Raw genomic sequence first — 20,152 nt, forward strand, 5'->3', positions numbered from 1 at the left:
AACCCACTGAGCAAGACCAGGGATCGAACCTCTGGTTGCTAGTTGGGTTTGTTAACCACTGAGCCACAACAAGAACTCCAAAAATAACTTCTTATACTTAAAAAGTGTTACAAACATTGCTGTTGATAGGAAAGGTCCAATTAGAGGGACGTTGGTCTCAGACTGGCACTGCAGGATTGACTGGGGACAAGTCATTGAGCATCTGAGGGCTGATATTGCTGAGCCATGAAACAGACACAGTAATTCCCACTTCTACTTCTGATTAAGCAGCATTATGAGGTTAAATGGAATAAAAACTCTAATGTACCCTGGAAGATTTCAAGAGAAATCTTCACATATCCCAAGAAAAGGACATCTAACAAACATTTTCTTCACATGATACAGAATAAAAGGGACACACTGCAAAATCTTTAAGAAGCAGCTCCATTCCAGAGAAGCATAGGGTTTTCAGCCAGAGGTGTCACTCTAGCATTTGACTGCATGACAGTGGCTTCATCACTCCGTTTAGCTGCTGTCTGCCCCATGGATGAGCGTGAATCTCAAATGCTATTATAACTCTAATTGCTTTTGGCTATGGTTGATTTCACTTGAAGAAAGAGTGATAAAAAACTTCAGTTTCTCTGTTATCTGTATATTCCATCATTTAATTGCAAAAATTAATGATTTGCAAATGCCTAATCATTAGTGTCAAACCAATCTGTTACTGAAGTTCTAATTTAGTTTCACTTCAGTTGAATCAGACAAATTTGACTGCTTACTGCTCAAATTACTATAAAATGGTCTCCCCAGCTAGTTAGCGATCTCTTGGACAGTCTCCTCCCTCCCCCAAAAAGGAGAGGAAATCAGGAGGAGATGGTAAGATTTACTAGTACCTGGCCACAGAGCCTTTGAAAATATGGTGTTTACTCTCTGAAATCCAAAAAAAAAAAAAATGAATGACAACACAATGCAAACCGTAATACTATCAAGGAAGACTGTGTCACTTAGAATTTTCCAGGGACATAATTATGGGTTAAGGCTAATGATTTTATCTTCATCCAATACTCAGGCATTATGTTCCAGAAAGAATGTACAGGTCTCCTATCAAAAGATATCACACACAGTTTTCTAAAACCCACAGTGTGCTCTGAGGTCCAATTCCAAAAATAAATGGTCAATAAAACCAAATATGCGGGTCAGTGATATAAGCCGATCCCTTCTAGGTTTATACATCTACTAGAAAATAAAAGTGGAAATGAAGTGATTCATGAACAGCCTTTGACAGTAACGGGACTATAACCAAAAGAGCAACATTTCAAGATTAACTTAAAAGTCACTTTTTACACTGTTAGAGAAAAATTCTTGCCACTTAAAAAAAAAAAAAAAAAAAAAAGCACCCAAGGCTTCAAAAAAAGAGAACTTCTTACATTCTAGGATACAACTTAATGAGATCTTCATTCAAAACAACTTCTGTCATTAGTCTCCAAGAGGTAATCCTTTAAAAAAAAAAAAAAAGTCGTTTCTATCCTTCCAGGTCTGCTTATCGAAACTCCTGCAATATACAGCACCTGCCTTTATGTGAGAAGCTATCATCTGAACAGCAGTGCCACCCTAGGACATGGAAATACTATACTCATCAGCAGTAGCCCTAGATTTGTGGCACTGCATTGTCTACGAAAGAGAAGATATTTTTACTCCACCCTGTGAAGTTCAAAGGAATGAATTAACATGTTTGATAAGCAGCTTCTACTTTCTCCTTCAAATATGGCATGTTTAACAATCTCAGTATAGACAGGTCGGCGGGGGGGGGGGGGATTTTCCTGGATTCCTGTAGGCAAGCCCCTTACCATCAATCTCCTCATTCTCTCTTTTTCAATCCGCTCGGTCTCTTTCTTCTGTTCCCTTTCGGTGTTGGCATGCCAAGTGGCCACTGCCTTGGAAAGCTTCTGGATCTTCCCTGCCACAGATCGATGATACTCCTTAAAATCTTTTGCATGTTGCAAAATACTGTTCAGGTATTCCTAAAGGATTCAGAGCAGGGAGAAGGAATGCTTAAAACCCAGTTTCCAATATCATATAAGGTTTCAACATAGTCCAGGAAAACTCTCAGTGTGGACCAAAAAGCGAGGGAAAACTAAAACCTATTTTGAGATAGATACCATGGTATGTCTCCACAGCTTAGGTGTGGACTACACATGGTAGAATAGATGATTTCTCAAAGTTTTTTAGTTTTGGTTTGTTTTTTGTCTTTTTAGGGCTGCTCCCATGCATACAGAGGTTCCTAGGCTAGGGGCTGAATCAGAGCTGCAGCTGTCATCCTACTCCACAGCCACAGCAACGCCAGATTCAAGGTGGCACATCTGCAACCTAGGCCACAGCTCACGGCAACACTGGATCTTTAACCCACTGAGCAGGACCAGGGATTGAACCCATGTAGCGTTCATTACTGCTGAGCCACAACTCCTCAAAGCTTGTTTTGATGCCAGCCTATGGAAGAGAAGCCTCCCAGGCCTTGAAGGCATGGGTACATGACAATGGAAAGATCAAAGATGGAGAGGAACCCACAAAATGGTGACGACAAAATTTAAAGCAAATAACATTCAAATAAACCTTGGGGAGAGGAGTCCCTCCAGTGAGAATCATGTTATAGAAGTAGTGTTTCTTCTCCTCTAACTTAAATACTTCAGAATTGTGACTCAAAATAAGTTTTATAGGAAGGTAAAATCACCAGACATAATTTGTGTCTGCTTTTTAAATAAAGGAGAGGAAACGCATAACTGTATTTACACGAAAGTCCAACACTTTTCAAAACAAAACTAAGCATTGCAGAAATTAAGCTCAAAAAACCCAAACAGAATTGATAGGATTATGACATGAAATCAAATCCTACATCAAAATATTTCCAAATCCCTAGAAAGGGATGTTTTAAAATATCTGCCCCTGTGAAAACCTCCAACTGGGCCCTTGAAAGCCCCTGTATACTATATTTATATTTGTTACAAAAATAACTGTTTGCCCTCCTCTTTCCTCTTCCAAGTTCCCTCTCCCCTAGGATTCTGTTCTAGGAAACCTGCCTATGCCCACCCAGACAGCAGCCTCCCATGGGGTTAGAAATAAGGCACCGTACTGAAATTCAGAAAGCAGGGTCAGTCCTCCACCTTATCCTGCTGTGACTGCTGGTGTCACCTGGGGCAAGTCACTCAGGCCTCTGGCTTGGCCTAAGCTTCCTCAACTTTAGGAAATGGAGTGGTCGGACCACGGATGCTCCCATGATCCTTTCTGTGATGTCCCCACTGCCCACATCCCTTTCTCAAGTGGTTCTGACTCCACCCAGTTGCCTGCTTGGGCAGCCGTCCCATGAGGGCACCCGGACCTGCACACACCCCCACCCCCGCACCTGGTGCTTCTGCCGACGCTTCCTCTCCTGCTCGATCTTCTGCTGCTTCTCCAGCTTTTCTGTCATGCGGGCTTCCCGCAGGGTCTGGCGCTTGCTCCGCTTGTATGCCTTGGAGTTGAGGGCCGTCTCGAGGGTTGTGTCCCGCCGCATGCAGGCCACCACCTCCTGTCTCAGCTGTCAAGAGAGGAACAGTGAGAACACCCCCTCCCCCAGACGGAGGAGGCTGGGCCCCTGTCCCTGGCCCTGCTCCTATTTCCCTTTAGTTTAGTTCCCCCAAGTTTCTCCATCATAGTTGGCTCTTTTGGTTAAGGAAGGGACTACATCATGCCAGATATATGTGGTATTTTCAAAGATGCTCTAAGTTTTCTTTACAAATAATTCAGATAAGAAGCAAGTACAGAACTGTTAACAGTGTAAAAAAGTATAGAGGTCGTCTTGGTTTGTAAATAAATCAATTGATTTGATTTAATTATTCTAATGATATTAATGAGCTAATAAGCCTTTTGTACTCTTTTACTTCACCTTAAGTGCCATGCTAACATTCTCTTTGAGTTTAAAGATTAACATGCATGGTGTTGTGAAAAAAGAATAGAATCACTTCCTGTTCATGTGCAAGAGCTGCAGATACTGAAACAATATTAATTCACTGTCTCACATAAAAAAAAGGGAAATACCAGTGGCTTCTTCCCACTCCAAACAATATTCTTCACAAGATACTTAATTTTTTTTATTATATCATGGACTTCTTTTAGATTATCATGAATGTAATATCCATATTATATATTACGTGGTGATAGAAGGAGGGGGATTGGAAATATGCATTAAAATAATTCGACTGAATCTGAAATCAGCATCAATATAGTTCATTTCATTGGAAAACTTCATAAATAAGAGATTTTTCAGTAATACGAAGCAAAAATCAGAAACCAATAAGAATGCAGCAGAGTGAAGCTAATTTGAATATAACATGATTCCTGAAAATATTCCAGATTCATACTCATTCAATAAAATTTACTAAATACTTTATCAATGCATTTTATGAAGTTACCTCTAAGAAAGAAGCAAACGAAAGTTTTTTCTCTTTTTTCTTTTCTTTTTAAAAAAGATTTAAGCTCTAATCTACTCTCACAAACCTATGGTCAAATAGCCACCAGTCACTACAATGTCCTCTTATGATCTTATAACCAGTGAGGCAAATGTATTTCCAAACTCATATGACAATAGCAGGCAGGGTGGCCTTGTGATTTTAGTCACACCCTCCAACAGACCAAGTCATATAATTCATACTTTCAAACTACTTTTAGTCGTGGACAATTCATCTTATATGACCCAAAACCTTCACCCAACAAGCCCATCTGACTGGTTAGGAAGCATTCCTGTCACCCTTTGACTAAATGAGGCAGTGTGAGGACCAGGAAACCTACAGCCTTTGGATCCAGAAGGCAAAACTCATCAAAATAAAAATCAGCTCTACTTCATTGCACTAATCTCCTACAGATTTAGAAAATATAAAACAGACTGCTATGCTAGTCTTTATTAATCAGTGACTACTAAGACCATAGCAAAAACAAAACATATTAATTCACTGATTACTCAGTATGGGGGGTCTGATCTGATCAAATATTCCAAAAGTAGTTTGTGATGACTAGTCAACTGTTATAAACCATAGTTTTATGTATTTCTATAAATGATGAGCTATTAATTTAGCAGAGTGGTTTTCATATCTGTTAAAATGATTTTCATAGTCATGGCTAGGATTTTACATTTCTGTTTACAAAGAAGCTCTGATCTATCGCCTTATTTTTCTTTGAAGTCATAAAGGCAAACATGAGCTACCCCATTTGTTCTCCACTAACAAAATGCCATAACTCTGACTTTGGAAACCATAATAGGGGAGGAAAAAAAATGTCTCTGATATACAGAAGAGGAAAATAGAATAATAAGCAGTTCATCTTCATTACTTTTAGCTCTATGCTGCTGGTCGAAAAGATATACTCTTTTACTAAGTTTATATCTTTATAACAATACTGAGCTGACTTAAGGAAATGCACAGATTACACTCTGGAACAATTACATTTATTTCCTACATCTTAGACGTGCTGGGGAAAAGATATTATTACCTGACGTTGGAAATTGAGTAACCGAAGTGCTTTCAGTTCCACAGTTGCTTTGGTTCGTAAATCCGGTGGCAAAGAGCCAGGAAGATTTTCCAGCTCCTGTATCCTATGGGCTATGCGAGCCTGAAGTCTAAAGGAGATAATAAAAGGGGGGGGGAGAATAGACATTACGATCTGGTCCTAAGTGATAGACAACAACCTTAGGTTGAAGTTCACGGCAAAACATCTTCCAGATACTGATGGCGGATTTCTGACACCCAACCAGATTATCTGAGGTTAAACCGAGAAAAGCTACCTTTGCATTAATACAGATGGGTGCTATATGTGACTTAACACTCTGGCCTTCTTCACAACCTCTCTCTAACAGCCAGGAAGACTCAGACTACATAAGAACAAAGTCAAGCCTCATGGTTCCCTCTGAAGAGAGAGAGAAAATCAGAGACAGGAAAATCTGACTTGTTCCCAAGTGCTTGGCCAGCCAGAGTACAGAGCTGAGACAACAGAGTGCTCCTTCTAACTTCTAGTTAGTTCTGTCCTAAGGCGACGAGGCCATTTGCCCTCCTTGCCAAGATGCTGATGATGACAGCCGTTAAAGCTGAGTGAACAAGAGCAGTTTTAGGTGCTGAGGCCACAGAAATCAGCCAACCCAAAACATTCAGAGAGAGAGAAAGCCCTGCCAACCACAACCACTTCCTCTGTGAGCAGTGCTTGCTTGAGAAAAGAAAAAGCAAATCAGGCATTTTTAAAAATCAGGTTTGGAGCAGCAATAAAGTGTAAAGTAAACAGTATTTAAAAACTAAGACTTTCTAGAAAAGAATGGCCAGAGATTCTCTTTCTGGACATCATCAAAAAATAGAGCTGGAGGTACTCCTCGAGATTAAAGCAGAAGAGAAAATAAAAGACAACCGACTTCATCCATTTGGGATACTATTACTGTTAGCCATAGAAACTGGTTTTGGAGTTTCCCTGGATCTCATTCTCACAAATAATTATATGCCATCTAAATCTATTTTTAGAATTACCTCCCCCTAAATTTGGGGCAAGGCTGTCTTGGATAGATTTCAATAAAGAAGTAACAGTAAAAGCTAGTAAGTTAAACTAACATTAACTACACTGAGTTAGGTACATTTAAAGCCCAATTTAATTCTCTGTATCTCTCTTTCACACACATAGACAACCCTACAAAGTAAATGCTACAACAGTCCCATTTTATTAATGAGAAAACTTAAGTTCACAGGTATTAAGAAAGATGTGGACTTCACAGAGCCAGTAGAGAGCCAAGACTGAAACTCTCATTCACCTGATGCCAACACCACTGGAGTGATATAGCAGATAATTAAAATACAGTTTCTTTTTTTTTTTCTTTGCTTTTTAGGGCTGCAACCACAGCAAATGAAAGTTCCAGGATAGGGGTCTAATTGGAGCTACAGCCACCAGCTTACACCACAGCCACAGCAACGCCAGAACCGAGACACATCTGTGACCTACACCAAAACTCACAGCAACTCCAGATCCTTAACCCACTGAGCAAGACCAGGGATCAAACCCACATCCTCACAAATCCTAGTCAGGTTCGTAACCACTGAGCCACAACAGGAACTCCTAAAATATCCATTATAATTGTGAACTCTCTTGGACCTCAACTATAAAATTTGATAATGAAAGATTCTGTTAAAAATTAATATCATAGTTTTGTCAAACTCTATGATGCTGTATATTCACATGAAAAAGTAAAACATTCTATGACTTAGATGCTGCAAAATATCTTAATTCTTCTTACAGTCAAGTGAGTGCTTTTGAAAAAAATTATAGTTGTTTGCTTTGGTAGAGAAATAAATAAAATGAAAACAAAACTTGAAAATGACAGTAAGGGAAATGTATCATTTTTCATTGACTTCACTGAATATCATATTATGACAGATTCCTATTTTATTTGGTATATACGTTATTAATTCGATTCACTGAATGATTTATCATCATAATGTGTTATTACCGGTATTATCATTGTTATTGTTACTTCAACTATGCATACCAACACAAATAACAGCACTTTTAAATAGTTTAATCATGCAACAGACTAAAAATGTCTTAGTTCAAACTGCAATAAGCTTTATTCTCTTGGTCAAATTGTTGAAACTCTCCCAGCTTTCTTTCATATTCCTTTACAACTTACATTCATGGATTCTTAATCATTTTTTTTTTTAGTTTTCTCTGTATGAAACAAACCTCTACTTCCTTTATTTTTTTTTTTTTTTTTTTTTTCTTTTTTAGGGCTGCACCTGCGGCATATGGAAGTTTCTGGGCTAGAGGTAGAATCAGAGCTACATCTGCCAGCCTATGCTACAGCCACAGCAACACTAGATCCGAGCCATATCTGCAACCTATACCACTGCTCATGGCAATGCCAGATTCTTTTTTTTTGGCTTTTTGCTATTTCTGGGGCCGCTCCCGTGGCATATGGAGGTTCCCAGGCTAGGGGTCGAATTGGAGCTGTAGCCACCGGCCTACACCAGAGCCACAGCAACGCGGGATCCGAGCCGCGTCTGCAACCTACACCACAGCTCACGGAACGCCGGATCCTTAACCCACTGAGCAAGGCAGGGACTGAACCCGCAACCTCATGGTTCCTAGTCGGATTCGTTAACCACTGCGCCACGACGGGAACTCCACAATGCCAGATCTTAACCCACTGAGTGGGCTAGGGATCGAACCCACATCCTCATGGGTACTAGTCAGGTTCATTACCACTGAGTTACAACAGGAACTCCCAATTCAATTTCTTAAATACACACATAGCCCCAAATCCCCAAATACAGCAGCAGATGATATATCTTAACAATTAAATATTAAAAGTATTATAGATTTTTCTCAAATACATAATTTAAAGGGGAAAAAAAAAACTAAACTGAAACAATTTCACTTTTGTGGCATGAAGGCCATACTAAGGGAAATGTAAATATTATAGCAGGATGAGATAAGGGTCAATGTTATGGTTATTCTACTTCCTTGGTTCTAGATTTATTGCAGATCTTTTTCTTTTGAATAGCCCAGAACTCAAATTCTCCCTTGGTATTGTTTTACTCCCTTTGACAAATTAGGTCAAGGGCAATATTAGAGGAATAGCTGTTTTTTCCTTCATCTTCTAAAGAACCTGTGGAGCTAAGATGAAATAAATAATCTTAGGACAACCGGGCTGACAGTGTAAAGATTAAATCACAAGAAACTGGGAGGGTGGGAGTTGCAGAGTGGAGGGAAGGTGGGGCATGGAGTGGAGGAAGCCTTGGGTGATTTGGCCTAGGAGTGGGCGGGCAGCGGGAGACGGATGCACTTCTACCTGAAATGACTGTTTCTCCAAAGGGCCTAGTAATTTGTCCATGAATCTCAGATTTCCCAGCACAAAAGAATCTTTCTTTTATGAAAGGGAGGCAAGAAGTACAAACTGCCAATGTGCGAATGATAGAAGAGAAAAAGGCAGATGCTAAAGTAAAATTATACGCATTCAATTCAGTACAGGGCGGGGAGGGGTAGCCAAGGTCCAGGAGGGGCTTCTTTTACGTAGGAAATTTTATCTTTGTGTGGTGGTAGCTGTTGTTGTTAATAGAAATCTTCATTTTAAATAATGCTTCTCTCCAGACAATTTCATCTTCCCATCAATGGGATTCAGCAGGTAGTCCGCTAAAGAGATTCAGGATTCTAAACTTCCCGAAACAACAACAGATGTAATACTGCATAACTGCAGGAGACTCATTTAGTGTCCTCACGAGGACCGAAAATTGAAGCAGAATTAGGTCACTCAGGTTTTTCATACAGATTGAACAGTAAATCAAGAGGGGTTACTGTTCTGGCAAGAAAAAGAGTTCCATTAAAGGCGACAGATATTTGTTCAGGTCCAGAGGAGAAGTTTATGATTCCTATAGGAGAGTTATTTGAACAGAAAATGACACTGGTACATTTTGTTCCTTCAAGGAGCTGAGTGACACTTTTAAAAAGAGAGAGAGAAGGAAACTGACTTTTGGTAACTCTGCTGATGAAGCAGCTCTTGGTCGTTTTTGAGAAGGAATTTTCAGGGTTGTGATGGAGACCACGGCAGGACCAAAAAAAAAAAGTGGACCATGCTTGCTTCCCAGGGCAAGGAGGCTACACTACAGTTTTCATACTAAATTCTGACTTGATACCAAAGAGGGCTCCCATAAATTGAAGAGGCTCACTCTTCTCAAACAAACCCCTTTCTTTCTCATGCAAAGATCTGTGGAATTAACTTATATGCTAGCATGATAATTCCTGGAGCACTTCTGACAAGCCCTCTAACTCGAGATGTAAAAAACTGAAGTTAGGTATGTTGACAGGGCAAAGAAAGTGTGCCAAAATATTAAAAAAAAAAAAAAAAGGCACCAACACAAAAAAATAATAAGGCTCTATCATAAGAAAAAGATGGTCTAAAAGAAAGGATCCAATGTAAATGGGAATAAAATGTTTTTCACTGAAGAGCTTGTATAGATCTGAGGCAAGGTGTTCATATGCAGAATTTATTTATGCTATTACTGAATAAAGAAGGCCAATTTGTCAAAATTCTGATTTTATGATGAACAGTCAAGTGACTTAAAAGAAAAAAATTTAAAAATTCTGACAATTTCAATTTTCATAGACAAGGTAAATGATAGTACAACAGTCATAAAGAAATGAACATTCCCACAGATTATTTTTGCTCAAACCAAGTTTATGAAATTATAAAAGAGATTTCTTTTTTTTTAAAGACCTTACTCAAATCCTCAGTCAGGAGGGAAAGATACACTGGACCCTTTCAGTTGTTAGTGCTATAGGCTGGTAAGCAATTCTCTCAAAGTGGGGCAGAAGGAAAAGGGTTTTTTAGCTAACTTTTACAGGTACCTAAGGGGCTTGATCTAACCCTTTTTACGGAATAAATTTTATTAACCTCTGCAGTTGGACAATTTACCTTCGTACAGGCAGAAGCCAGCTACGGCTCTTGAAGTAAAGAAGTTAAAGATGCGCATGTAAAACCTAAGCTTCTTTTCAAGATGGCCATGGGAAAATTCAGACCAAAAGACCCTCCAGACTTTTGGACCCAGGGTTACCAGATCAATCACTTCAAAAGCCAAGCAGCTTTACCAAAGAGGAGACATTTATCAAGTAATAATAATAATATGAAAAATAGGCATTCCACCACATTCCCCAATGCTTATAATTTAAAAGATACTGACAGACACATTGTTTAAAAAACTGACACAGGTATAGAAGACAAAAGCTTTTTCACACACTGAAATAGGCGAAATGGTACAAACAGTACTACTTAACACTGTTTATTCTAGGAGACCATCCACTAAGATCATTTCCCCACCCTCCTGCCCCCCCCAAAAAGTGCTAAAATTAGCTCGTTACAAGAAAAGAAGTGTATATAAAACTCTGGTAAAAATGATAAAATTTAGGAGTCAGTAAGACACACACACACAACACAGCACAGGCTGAAAAAGGAAGAAGAAAATTCGGACGTATTTCTAGGTTATGAGGGTAGTTTACATGATTTTGCAAAAGGACTGATAGCTCTCTAACCTTCAAGGTAGGTAAAAATTGTTAGCTCTTGGGAAATCAGAATTTTAGAGTAACCACACATTCTCTCTCTATCCCTTTTACTGTCTTTTCAAAAGCACTTTTGACTTTTTCATTCAATAGCAACATCAAAAAAAAAAAAAAAGGCTGCATATGAATATAGTGTTTCTGCCCCAAATGAGTGCATAGTGCTAATATCTGACTTTCTACCACACAGCAGTTACTCACCCAACAGAACCTGCCTACCAACATTCAAAAATCAATTGAGTTTGAGTATCTAGCTCTCTAGGGATAAACGGAAAGCTGGGAACAGCAACATAAAAGCTCTTAATTGAGGATTAGTAATAGCAATGAGAGTAAAGTTATACTTTTCATCCAAAAAGCTACACACATTGAATGGCAAGTTACTGTGATTTCTTTTGGAGTAAATGCTCAAAGCTAATAACTGAGTATTTTAATACTCAGGTAAGTCATGTTTTTTCCAGTAAAGATTAAGGTAATGTTTTTAAAGGGAACACAGACCTTATTTACTAACATTCTTTATAATTTTTAATCTCTGATCTTTTAAATTAAATCATACCTGGAAAACAATGAAAACAGTTAATATGTATTAGATTTTTTTTCCCTTTTTCAGCCACATCCATGGCAAGGACTGACTATGAGTCGCATCTGCGGCCTATGCCACAGCTGCAGCAACACCGGATCCTTAACCCACTGCAGATCCTTAATGCTCTGAGCTGGGCCAGGGATCAAACCATCTACACCACAGAGACAAGCCAGATCATTAACCCACTATGCCATAGCAGGAACTTCTGGAAGTCTTTACATGATTTTATCTTCCCCCTACAAGAGATCCTATAATACCCTCTTTTGGGAGTTTCCTGGTGGTCTTGTGATTAGGACTCAGTGCTTTCAGCATTGCAGCCTGGGTTTAATCCCTGGTCCGGGAAACAAGATCTCACATTAAGCCACAGCAGGCCATAGCCAAAAAAAAAAAAATGAACATTAGAAATAGAAAATAAATACCCTATTTTAACAGAGAAGGAAATTGAGTCACAGAAAAGAGATGTAACTTGACAAAGGTAACAGCTAGTTAATAGCAGAGCATGCTTTCTGGCTAACTCCAGAACCAAGATCTTAGCTTCATTTTCTCTTAACTCAATATAATGGACTCTCTTTTTGATTGACATTAACTATTTACATCAGGGATCTGCTAACTACAGCCTGCAGGCCAAACCCTGCCTATAGCCCATTCTTACAAAGTTTTCCTGGAACACAGCCAGCCCACGATTATCTACGGCTGCTTTCACACTGTAAGGGCAGACCTGGGTAGTTACAACATAGACTCTGGGGCCCTGTACAGAAAAGGTTTGCCAATGCTTGATTTAGATACATGTGACAAGTCAGATGAAAATCAAGTTTCTGGATTAAGAGTTTAAAAAAGGACCCCATCAGAATTCCTGTCGTGGCTCAGTGAAAATACCTGACTGGTATCCATGAGGATGCAGGTTCGATCCTTGGCCTTGCTCAGTGGGTTAAGGATCCAGCGTTGCCATGAGCTGTGGTGTAGGTGACAGACCAGGCTCAGATCTGGCATTGCTGTGGCTGTGGTATAGGCCAGCGGCTACAGCTTCAATAAGACCCCTAGCCTGGGAACCTCCATTTGCCATGGGTGCAGCCCTTAAAAAGAAAAATAAATTAAAAATAAAAAAGGACCCCATATGAAGACACTTACATAAGGCCTACCCCAAAAGCTGGATTAAGCCGTAGACAGCAAAGGCTTTAACTAAATCAAAGAATACAGGGGCTTCCTTGTGACGCAGCAAGTTTATGATCGCTGCAGCAGCTCAGGTCACTGTAGTGGCAAGGTTTGATCCCTGGCCTGGGAACTTCTACATACCAGGGGAGCTCAAAAAAAAAAAAAAAAAAAGAAAGAAAGAAAGAAAGAATACATTAAATACATTATATCAAGCTACTGAAGTATGTGTTAGTATCACCAGATGTGGTATTAACCTGAAGGTCAGGTCAACAGACACACTCAACAAGTAAACAGCTCAGTTACCATTGAAGGACAAACCAACAAACCAAAAGGAAACACTACATAATCTAAGTGTGGGTTGACCACTTTCTTCCATCTTTAGGAACTGAGGGCTGGACTCTGGATCTGAGCATGTCATAGGGGTAGTTAAAACTTTTCTGATAGAATGGGTGAAAATCACAGTCCTGCCAATCTAGAACCTCCCAGAGGGCCCTCAACGCCCCTCCCCAGTGGCCAAAAAACTCTTCTCTGTGACTTTGTTCTAAAATCATTCTCAGGCATTAGTCTCAGCCTCTGGGATTTCCATTAGACCTTTCCCTGGCCCCAAAGAAAAGACCACAACCCAGGAGACACCAGACCCCCTAGGCTGGCTGGTTCTTTCAAGAACCCAGCAGCTGACACCCCGGGGTGGGGTGCATTACCTATACTCCCGCTCCTGCAGAATCTCCACAGGGTCCAGGCCTTGCGGTTTCTGGACAGGGCTGATCCGGCTCTGCTTCTGCTGCAGCTGCAGGATGGGTGAGGGCTGCCCTGGGGCGGGCTGCGGCACGGAGGGCCCAGGCACTGCGGCCGCAGGCGGTGGTGCTGCTGCGGGGGGTGCGGGCGAGGGCCGGCCGCTGGGCGCAGGCACAGGCAGCTTCTGCGGGGGACTCGGGCCGCCCAGCTCTGGCCCCGGGCCTGCGGGACAAAGAGCGACATGGGCAGCTCAGGAAGGAAGGAAGGAGCCCTCTGCCCACCCCCTGTCTGCCCACCGCCCCCTGCCACCTCCCAAGAAAAAAGAAGGGAAGGGAGGAAGATGAAAAGAAGGGAAGAGGGGAAAGGAGAAGGAAGGAAAAAAATGAGCTGGCATCTATCCCAAAGGGAAATGCCACTCATTAATGAACGTTGGCAAAATGGCCCCCAGATGACTCTTAGGTAATATACTGCTAAGAATGGACACCCTGCTTTTAATGTAGGTCTACAGTAGGCTCTTAAAAAGAATTACAAATGCATTCAGAGTTCTGAAAAAGCAAGGGAGCCACCCAACAGTCAGGCGCAATTTGGGTGTCTTTTTGCCAACCACGTGGTAAACCCCCACCTATCCCAATCTGGAAGAGCCCTGCCCTTAGAACTCATGCGGTACAGCAGCTCACAGGTTCTCTGAATGTGAAAGGATAGAGGCACCCCATTTTTCCTTAATGAGCTTTAAAGTGTATTTCAGGCTTAATTAGTGCATAGAGAACTTACATTTTTAACTACATGTTAGAAAATATTTCTAAAAACATTCAGTGTAGAGGCAAGAAAGAACCTGCTCATGCCATCGAATAAAAACTAGCAAATATTAACATTCAAGAGAGCATTTTTCTCATGTTATCAGAATAAAGGAATATGCACTCATTAAGCTTATCAAAATGCACTTGATAAGTTAATTTAAAGCAATTTTCCACATTAAACTTTAGGAGTTTAAGTTGATTGCTAGGTCTGGACCTAAAATAAGAAGTGTTCCATCTCTCCTCTGAGGTGATTTTTTACTTATTTCAAAGTAATGAATAAGATTAGTGATGCTACCAAAGGAGTCAGTAAATTAAAAAAAAAAAAAAAACTTAGTAAGCAGATGTTAAAAACCTCTCACAGGCATTATTCCAAATATTTTCTGTATCTGTTCAGAGAAAAGTTAAAATTATAAATGATAACAAAAATAATCATCTCTATACTTCAGAGTGACTTAATAATCAACCATACAAAGACATACATTATGAAAAATTAAACATATTTATTCAATTTCCAGCAAACATTGTTTAGAAATGGGCTTAAATGACAACACAAGGATAATCAAATATTTTGATAGAAGGAATGGGAAGAATGAGAACAAACTGCTTAGGAAACTACAGTGGTGTGTGTGTGTGGTGTGTACGCGCAGCATTGTTCTTTTTTCCCCCTCCTTCTGAAATTAGGTAAAACTTTCCAAAAGACCTAGGGCTAGATAAGACTTCTTAAGGTAATCTGTAGCCCCGGTTCTAGGATTGATGAAAAATTCTGGAGGGAAAATGCATTTCTTTTTATTTTTTACCTTTTTTATCTTAGGCATTGTAGATGCACGATCACAATAAAGAGATTCTTTTCAGCTAAGAATGTTCCCATTTTTTCCTGAATGGGAGGCTTTTTACAGAATGCATAGCTTTTCATAATATTTTAGATTTAGAGTTTCTTTCATCCATATGTAAGAAACCAATTTCTAAACATTAAATCTTAGGGTTGTTAAGCATTGGAATGAGTTATGGAGGAACATTTCAAATGTTTTTTTCCTGTTGAGGTCGTTCATTTAGGTTGCTTTAGATGTGATCCAGCCAAAAGAGAGGAGACAGAGATTCCTAACAATCATTTAAATTCTCTGTGATTCCATGAATTTCCTTAATAAGCTCGAGAAACTGATAGAATTAAATATATTTGAATACTTGGTATAAGCATACTAAATAATAAATTTAACACAATGAGGCGGTCTCCAAATCCAGCACCTTTAATAAAAAGAAAATCCATATCTTGCTGATAAGATAATATCATATGAATTAATTACCTAATTTCAGTTCTCAAGCATTTTTCCTGCTGTTAACAGTGCAACAATGCAACACATTTCATTTACTCTGGGTGCTTTCTTTAGCATTATAGCTTGTAAATACCTATGCAGAAGTCCACACCGACTCCTTGAGTTATATTCAAGTCACTATTTTTAAAATCACACAATCAAAGGAAGGCATCCAGAGCATGTCTGACATCCCTGGTTCCGAATCTAGTCATTTTCAGCCTAGGACTACGAACTATATCTGATACACACACAGCTAGGCTTCTTTAATCTATAAATACAGACATTTCTTATCTGGTTGTAGGACCCTTAAAATTGAGAAGCAAAGAGAAACCCAAACAGGGACTTGGATATTCAAATCTCCAATTTAAAAATACAACTTGTTATGAACAAAACAGATTTAAAGTACCCTGCATCTTTGCAAAAGAACTGATAAGTTGCACCTTATCAGCCTGAGCAAGTTACTTACCCCTTGTACCTCAGTTTCCTTGCGAACAGAATGGGGATAATAACAGAACCCACCTCCTGGGGGGTTCTAAGGATTTAACATGGTTATATGCTCAACCCCCAGCTCTGGTCATTGTTGTAGCCACCAAGGGCATGAAAGTAAAGAAATCTCATTTAATTACTCAGCTTTTCAGAAAAACTCCATGACAAAAGAATACAGATGACTATATACAAAATAACCAACAAAAACCTACTATATAACAGAGGGAACTATACTCAATGTCTTAAAGCAATCTATGATAGAAGAGAGTGTAAAAAAAGAATATATACATTTATATATGTGTATGTGTATGTGTATATAACTGAGTCACTTTACTGTACACCTGAAACTAACACAATGTTGTAAATCATCTATATTTCAATAATTTTTTTTTAAAAAGGCTTTCAAAGAAATTTGGTACTGCATTAGCTAGCAGCATTGCAAATGAGCTATTCGAAAGCAAACTTCAAAGTGTTTCCACAGTTAATACAACTCAGCACAAATACGCAGATAAATCGGCCTGCCATGTGTCTCCTGCTAATCCCCCATCAGAGTCACAGGCAAACTCCTTTCTAACTAAACACTGCTGAGTTCCTTTACTGCCTGGGTCTATTCTCTCCTCCCTCCAACAGATGATATAAACCTTCTCTTTACAGAGGCTGGGGGACTGAATGCAGCCAGCTGCCATTAGACACACCCACAACACAACTCCCTAGCTCTGCTGGTCCTTCAGGCGTTGAGTTGCCTGACTGGATTTGCTTTTTATCAACAGAAAGCATCTCAACAACAGATGCTCGTGGTCTGCAAAATGATAAGAACACACCCTGATATCTTCAGATGGAAGACAAATTACATTCTTTAGCTTATCTCTTACTCCCTCCCCAACATAAACAATTTAGGGTTAATGGTCAGAGGTACAAAATGTGTTCCTCATCTTAGAACAAGGTAGAAACATGCCCTGACACTCCTGAGGGGCCTCTCACTGCAGCTAAGCGAGGGGTGGGGAGAGGTTATGAGGTGCCTGATTTTAAGAAACAGGTGAACAAACTTACTAAATTACCTAAGTCTCACTGTACAGATCTTCTGCACAGAGCTCCCACTTTACCTTCTGGCAAACAAGGATATTTATGCAAATAACAGTCTGGGCATTAAAGAATGATTTAAGTGGTTTCCACAGGTTGAAAAAGTAAATGTAATAAAGAAGTGTTTTTATACTAAGCTTACTAAGAAATTTTAGATAACTATAAAAGGAGATGCTGGAAGCAGGAAAGGGACAAGCACTGAAAAAAATCAGCAATAAAACTTTTACTTTCTACCATGAAGTCCTTCCTACCTACCACAAAAAAAACCCCAAACTTTCTCAGTTCCTATTTTGAATTTTGCTTTCATCTCTAAAGAGAAAAATGTATCAAAACTAGAAGAAAAAATGGTGGGTTCGATCTGAGCAGAGCCCACAGCAGGCAAGGACCAAAGAGTTATTTGTTCAGTGTACACTTCCTCCAGTCAAACCGTAATTCTCTGCTGGTGGCTCTGATGCTGTCATTTTTGGTGAATTATAACTTTGGAGTGGTTTGAGGTAGATCACCCCAGCCAAAAAGATTCTCTTCACACATGAATAAGGCTAGCAAATGGGACAAAAGAAAAATGGAATCGCAGCTACCTCCAGAGAAGGAGACATGATTAAATTGATTTTTTTCCTGCACTATTAGCAGAGGTAATTATACTTCTTTATTTTAAAGGGGTGGGAGAGGAGAGTCCCCATTGTGGCTCAGTGGGTTAAGAACCCAACCTAGTATCAGTGAGAATGAGGGTTCGATCCCTGGCCTCACTCAGTGGGTTAAGGATCTGGTGTTGCTGTGAGCTGTGGTGTAGATCACAGATGGATGTCTGATTAGACCCCTAGCCCAGGAACTCCATGTGTCACAGGTATGGCCATAAAAAGGAAAAAAAGAAAAAAAAGGGAGGGGAGATAAAAAATTAATAATAATTAATAAAAGTAATATTAATGTAGAAAAATTATTTTGCCTTATTTTGACTTGTCCTAAATGCCAACTTAAAAAAAAAAAAAGATGTCTTTGTCAAGTAAGGTCTGGAAATACAAAAGACATGAGCAGTGAGTTAGACAGAAAATTGTCTCCCCCTAATGACAGGAGCATGGCGAGGAAGATATAGACATTAGAACTGGGGTAATAAAAAAAATTAAAAATGGAGCCCTCTCTTCTAGAAATGATCCAGAAAATGCACTCAGGATTTTGTTGGTTAGGATGTGCAGTATTTGTTAGGCACAGTGTCCAGAAAACTGATACTTCATCCTTTAAGTCTGACTCTCCCTCTGATCTCATTATTGTGACTTTGGGCGAAAACATTTCTCAAACGAATTCTTGAAGCATTCAGCTTCCTGCTTCCTTAAATAATGCCTATGTGACAAGGTCCCTCTCTGTTACCTTTTTCGGGAAGCACAGATTTTGGTCCCTCCTCCTTAAATTACCAACCATCTGACTGTTACCACTCAGCCTCTACTGGGAACTCTCAGTTAATGCTCCTCATATACTGAGATGCAGGATAGCCAGATCACCAATTTTGTTGCTATTATGTCTGGAGTACTAGTAAAAACCCTCTCAGTTAAGGAGCTGAGACACTTTTCCTTCCTATACACAGGAGTAAAAACTCCTGCATTTGGTACACAGACCTCAAGACACAGTCCTTCCCTTACAATGAGCCTTTTGGTCACAGAGGAGCCAGTGTGGGGAGGGGAATAAGGACCCAGGCTTTCGGGTGGTGCTGCTGGCATTGGAATCTTGACTCTTCACACTCTGGATGGGCCATGTGGGCAAGGTGCTTATTGCTTAGTATGGAGTACCAGGTTAGCACTCAATACGTGCACACCACATACACACACAGACATATATAAGTATTTTCTTCTCTCTGGCTGCATTCCTGAGAGCTAGAGTTTTGTGGGGTTTTGGTTTTTTTTCTTTTTTGCTTTTTAGGGTTGCAGCATATGGAAGTTCCCAGGATAGGGATCAAATAGGAGCTAAAACTGCCGTGTAGACAAGGGATCCAAGCCATGTCTGTGACCTACACCACAGCTGTAGTGGTGGTACACTGCAATGCCACGTTACAGTATAACACCAGATCCCCGACCCACTGAGCGAGGCCAGGGATGGAACACGAATCCTCAGGGATACTAGTCAGATTCGTTTCTGCTGCGCCCCAATGGGAATTCCGAGTTTGGGGGTTTTAAAGCCTCTAAAAACAAAGAGTGTTCAAACCACCACTTTATGCACAGTTTACTTGTATAGCTTTTGTAGTCTACACTATTGTGGTCCCATGTGATCCTCCACCTACCAGAGTACCTCTGTCACACAGAGAATCTGGAGATTACACAAGACTTTCTTGCTCTTGAAAAACACATTCCTAGGCTCCATCTACAACTAACAAGATAAATTTATTGTTCACAAAGGAAACTCTTAGGGCTTCCTCTACCAGAAGAGAAACATTTACAAACGCCAAAGGTAGAATATTAAAAAAAGAATTGTCATCTGAACCCTTTCACACTGTAGAAGTCCCAAATCCTAGGAAGAGGATCAATATCCCAAACTCATTACAATGATCAGATGTCAGGGCTTACCTACATGAGAGGAAACCTTTCACAGGAATGAGTGTCAGTGACAAGTAAGCACTCTGGAATTTAAATTCCCTAGGATTCAAATTCTCTGGAATTCAAAGCTCTAGTTAGAATAGAACCATAAACTCTGTGCTTATCCAGTTGCTGACAAAAACCCTCCCAGAGAAAACAACCTTGGTGGAAGGTCATGCTCCAGCTTTCTAGAGCTCTGAATTCTATCAGTGGGATCAAGCCAGACCACCCAAGGCCATATAAAGGAGAAGCCCATCTGAAGCCATGACATAAGGTCATTGCTTCAGTTCTGATGCCCGCATATATAGGAAATAAGCCACAGTCTATTTATTCTGAATAAATCTTACCCATGCCTCTATCATGCAGTGC

At 39.9% G+C, this 20,152-nt stretch overlaps 1 protein-coding gene across 12 annotated transcripts in view; it reads right to left on the bottom strand.

The window, feature by feature from the left end:
* Positions 1 to 20,152, bottom strand: part of SMARCA2 (SWI/SNF related, matrix associated, actin dependent regulator of chromatin, subfamily a, member 2) — a 190,666-nt gene that overhangs the window by 146,452 nt on the left and 24,062 nt on the right. For all 12 annotated transcript variants that reach the window (XM_021064291.1, XM_021064340.1, XM_021064313.1 and 9 more), the window contains 4 exons: positions 13,519 to 13,774; positions 5,497 to 5,623; positions 3,377 to 3,550; positions 1,827 to 2,000 (listed from right to left, as the gene is read on the bottom strand). In XM_021064291.1, the coding sequence (XP_020919950.1) occupies positions 1,827 to 2,000; positions 3,377 to 3,550; positions 5,497 to 5,623; positions 13,519 to 13,774 (731 nt within the window). The remainder of the gene's footprint in view (positions 1 to 1,826; positions 2,001 to 3,376; positions 3,551 to 5,496; positions 5,624 to 13,518; positions 13,775 to 20,152) is intronic.

This window comes from Sus scrofa, chromosome 1 (assembly GCF_000003025.6).
Source record: "Sus scrofa isolate TJ Tabasco breed Duroc chromosome 1, Sscrofa11.1, whole genome shotgun sequence".
In the NCBI taxonomy this organism is placed as follows: domain Eukaryota; kingdom Metazoa; phylum Chordata; class Mammalia; order Artiodactyla; family Suidae; genus Sus; species Sus scrofa.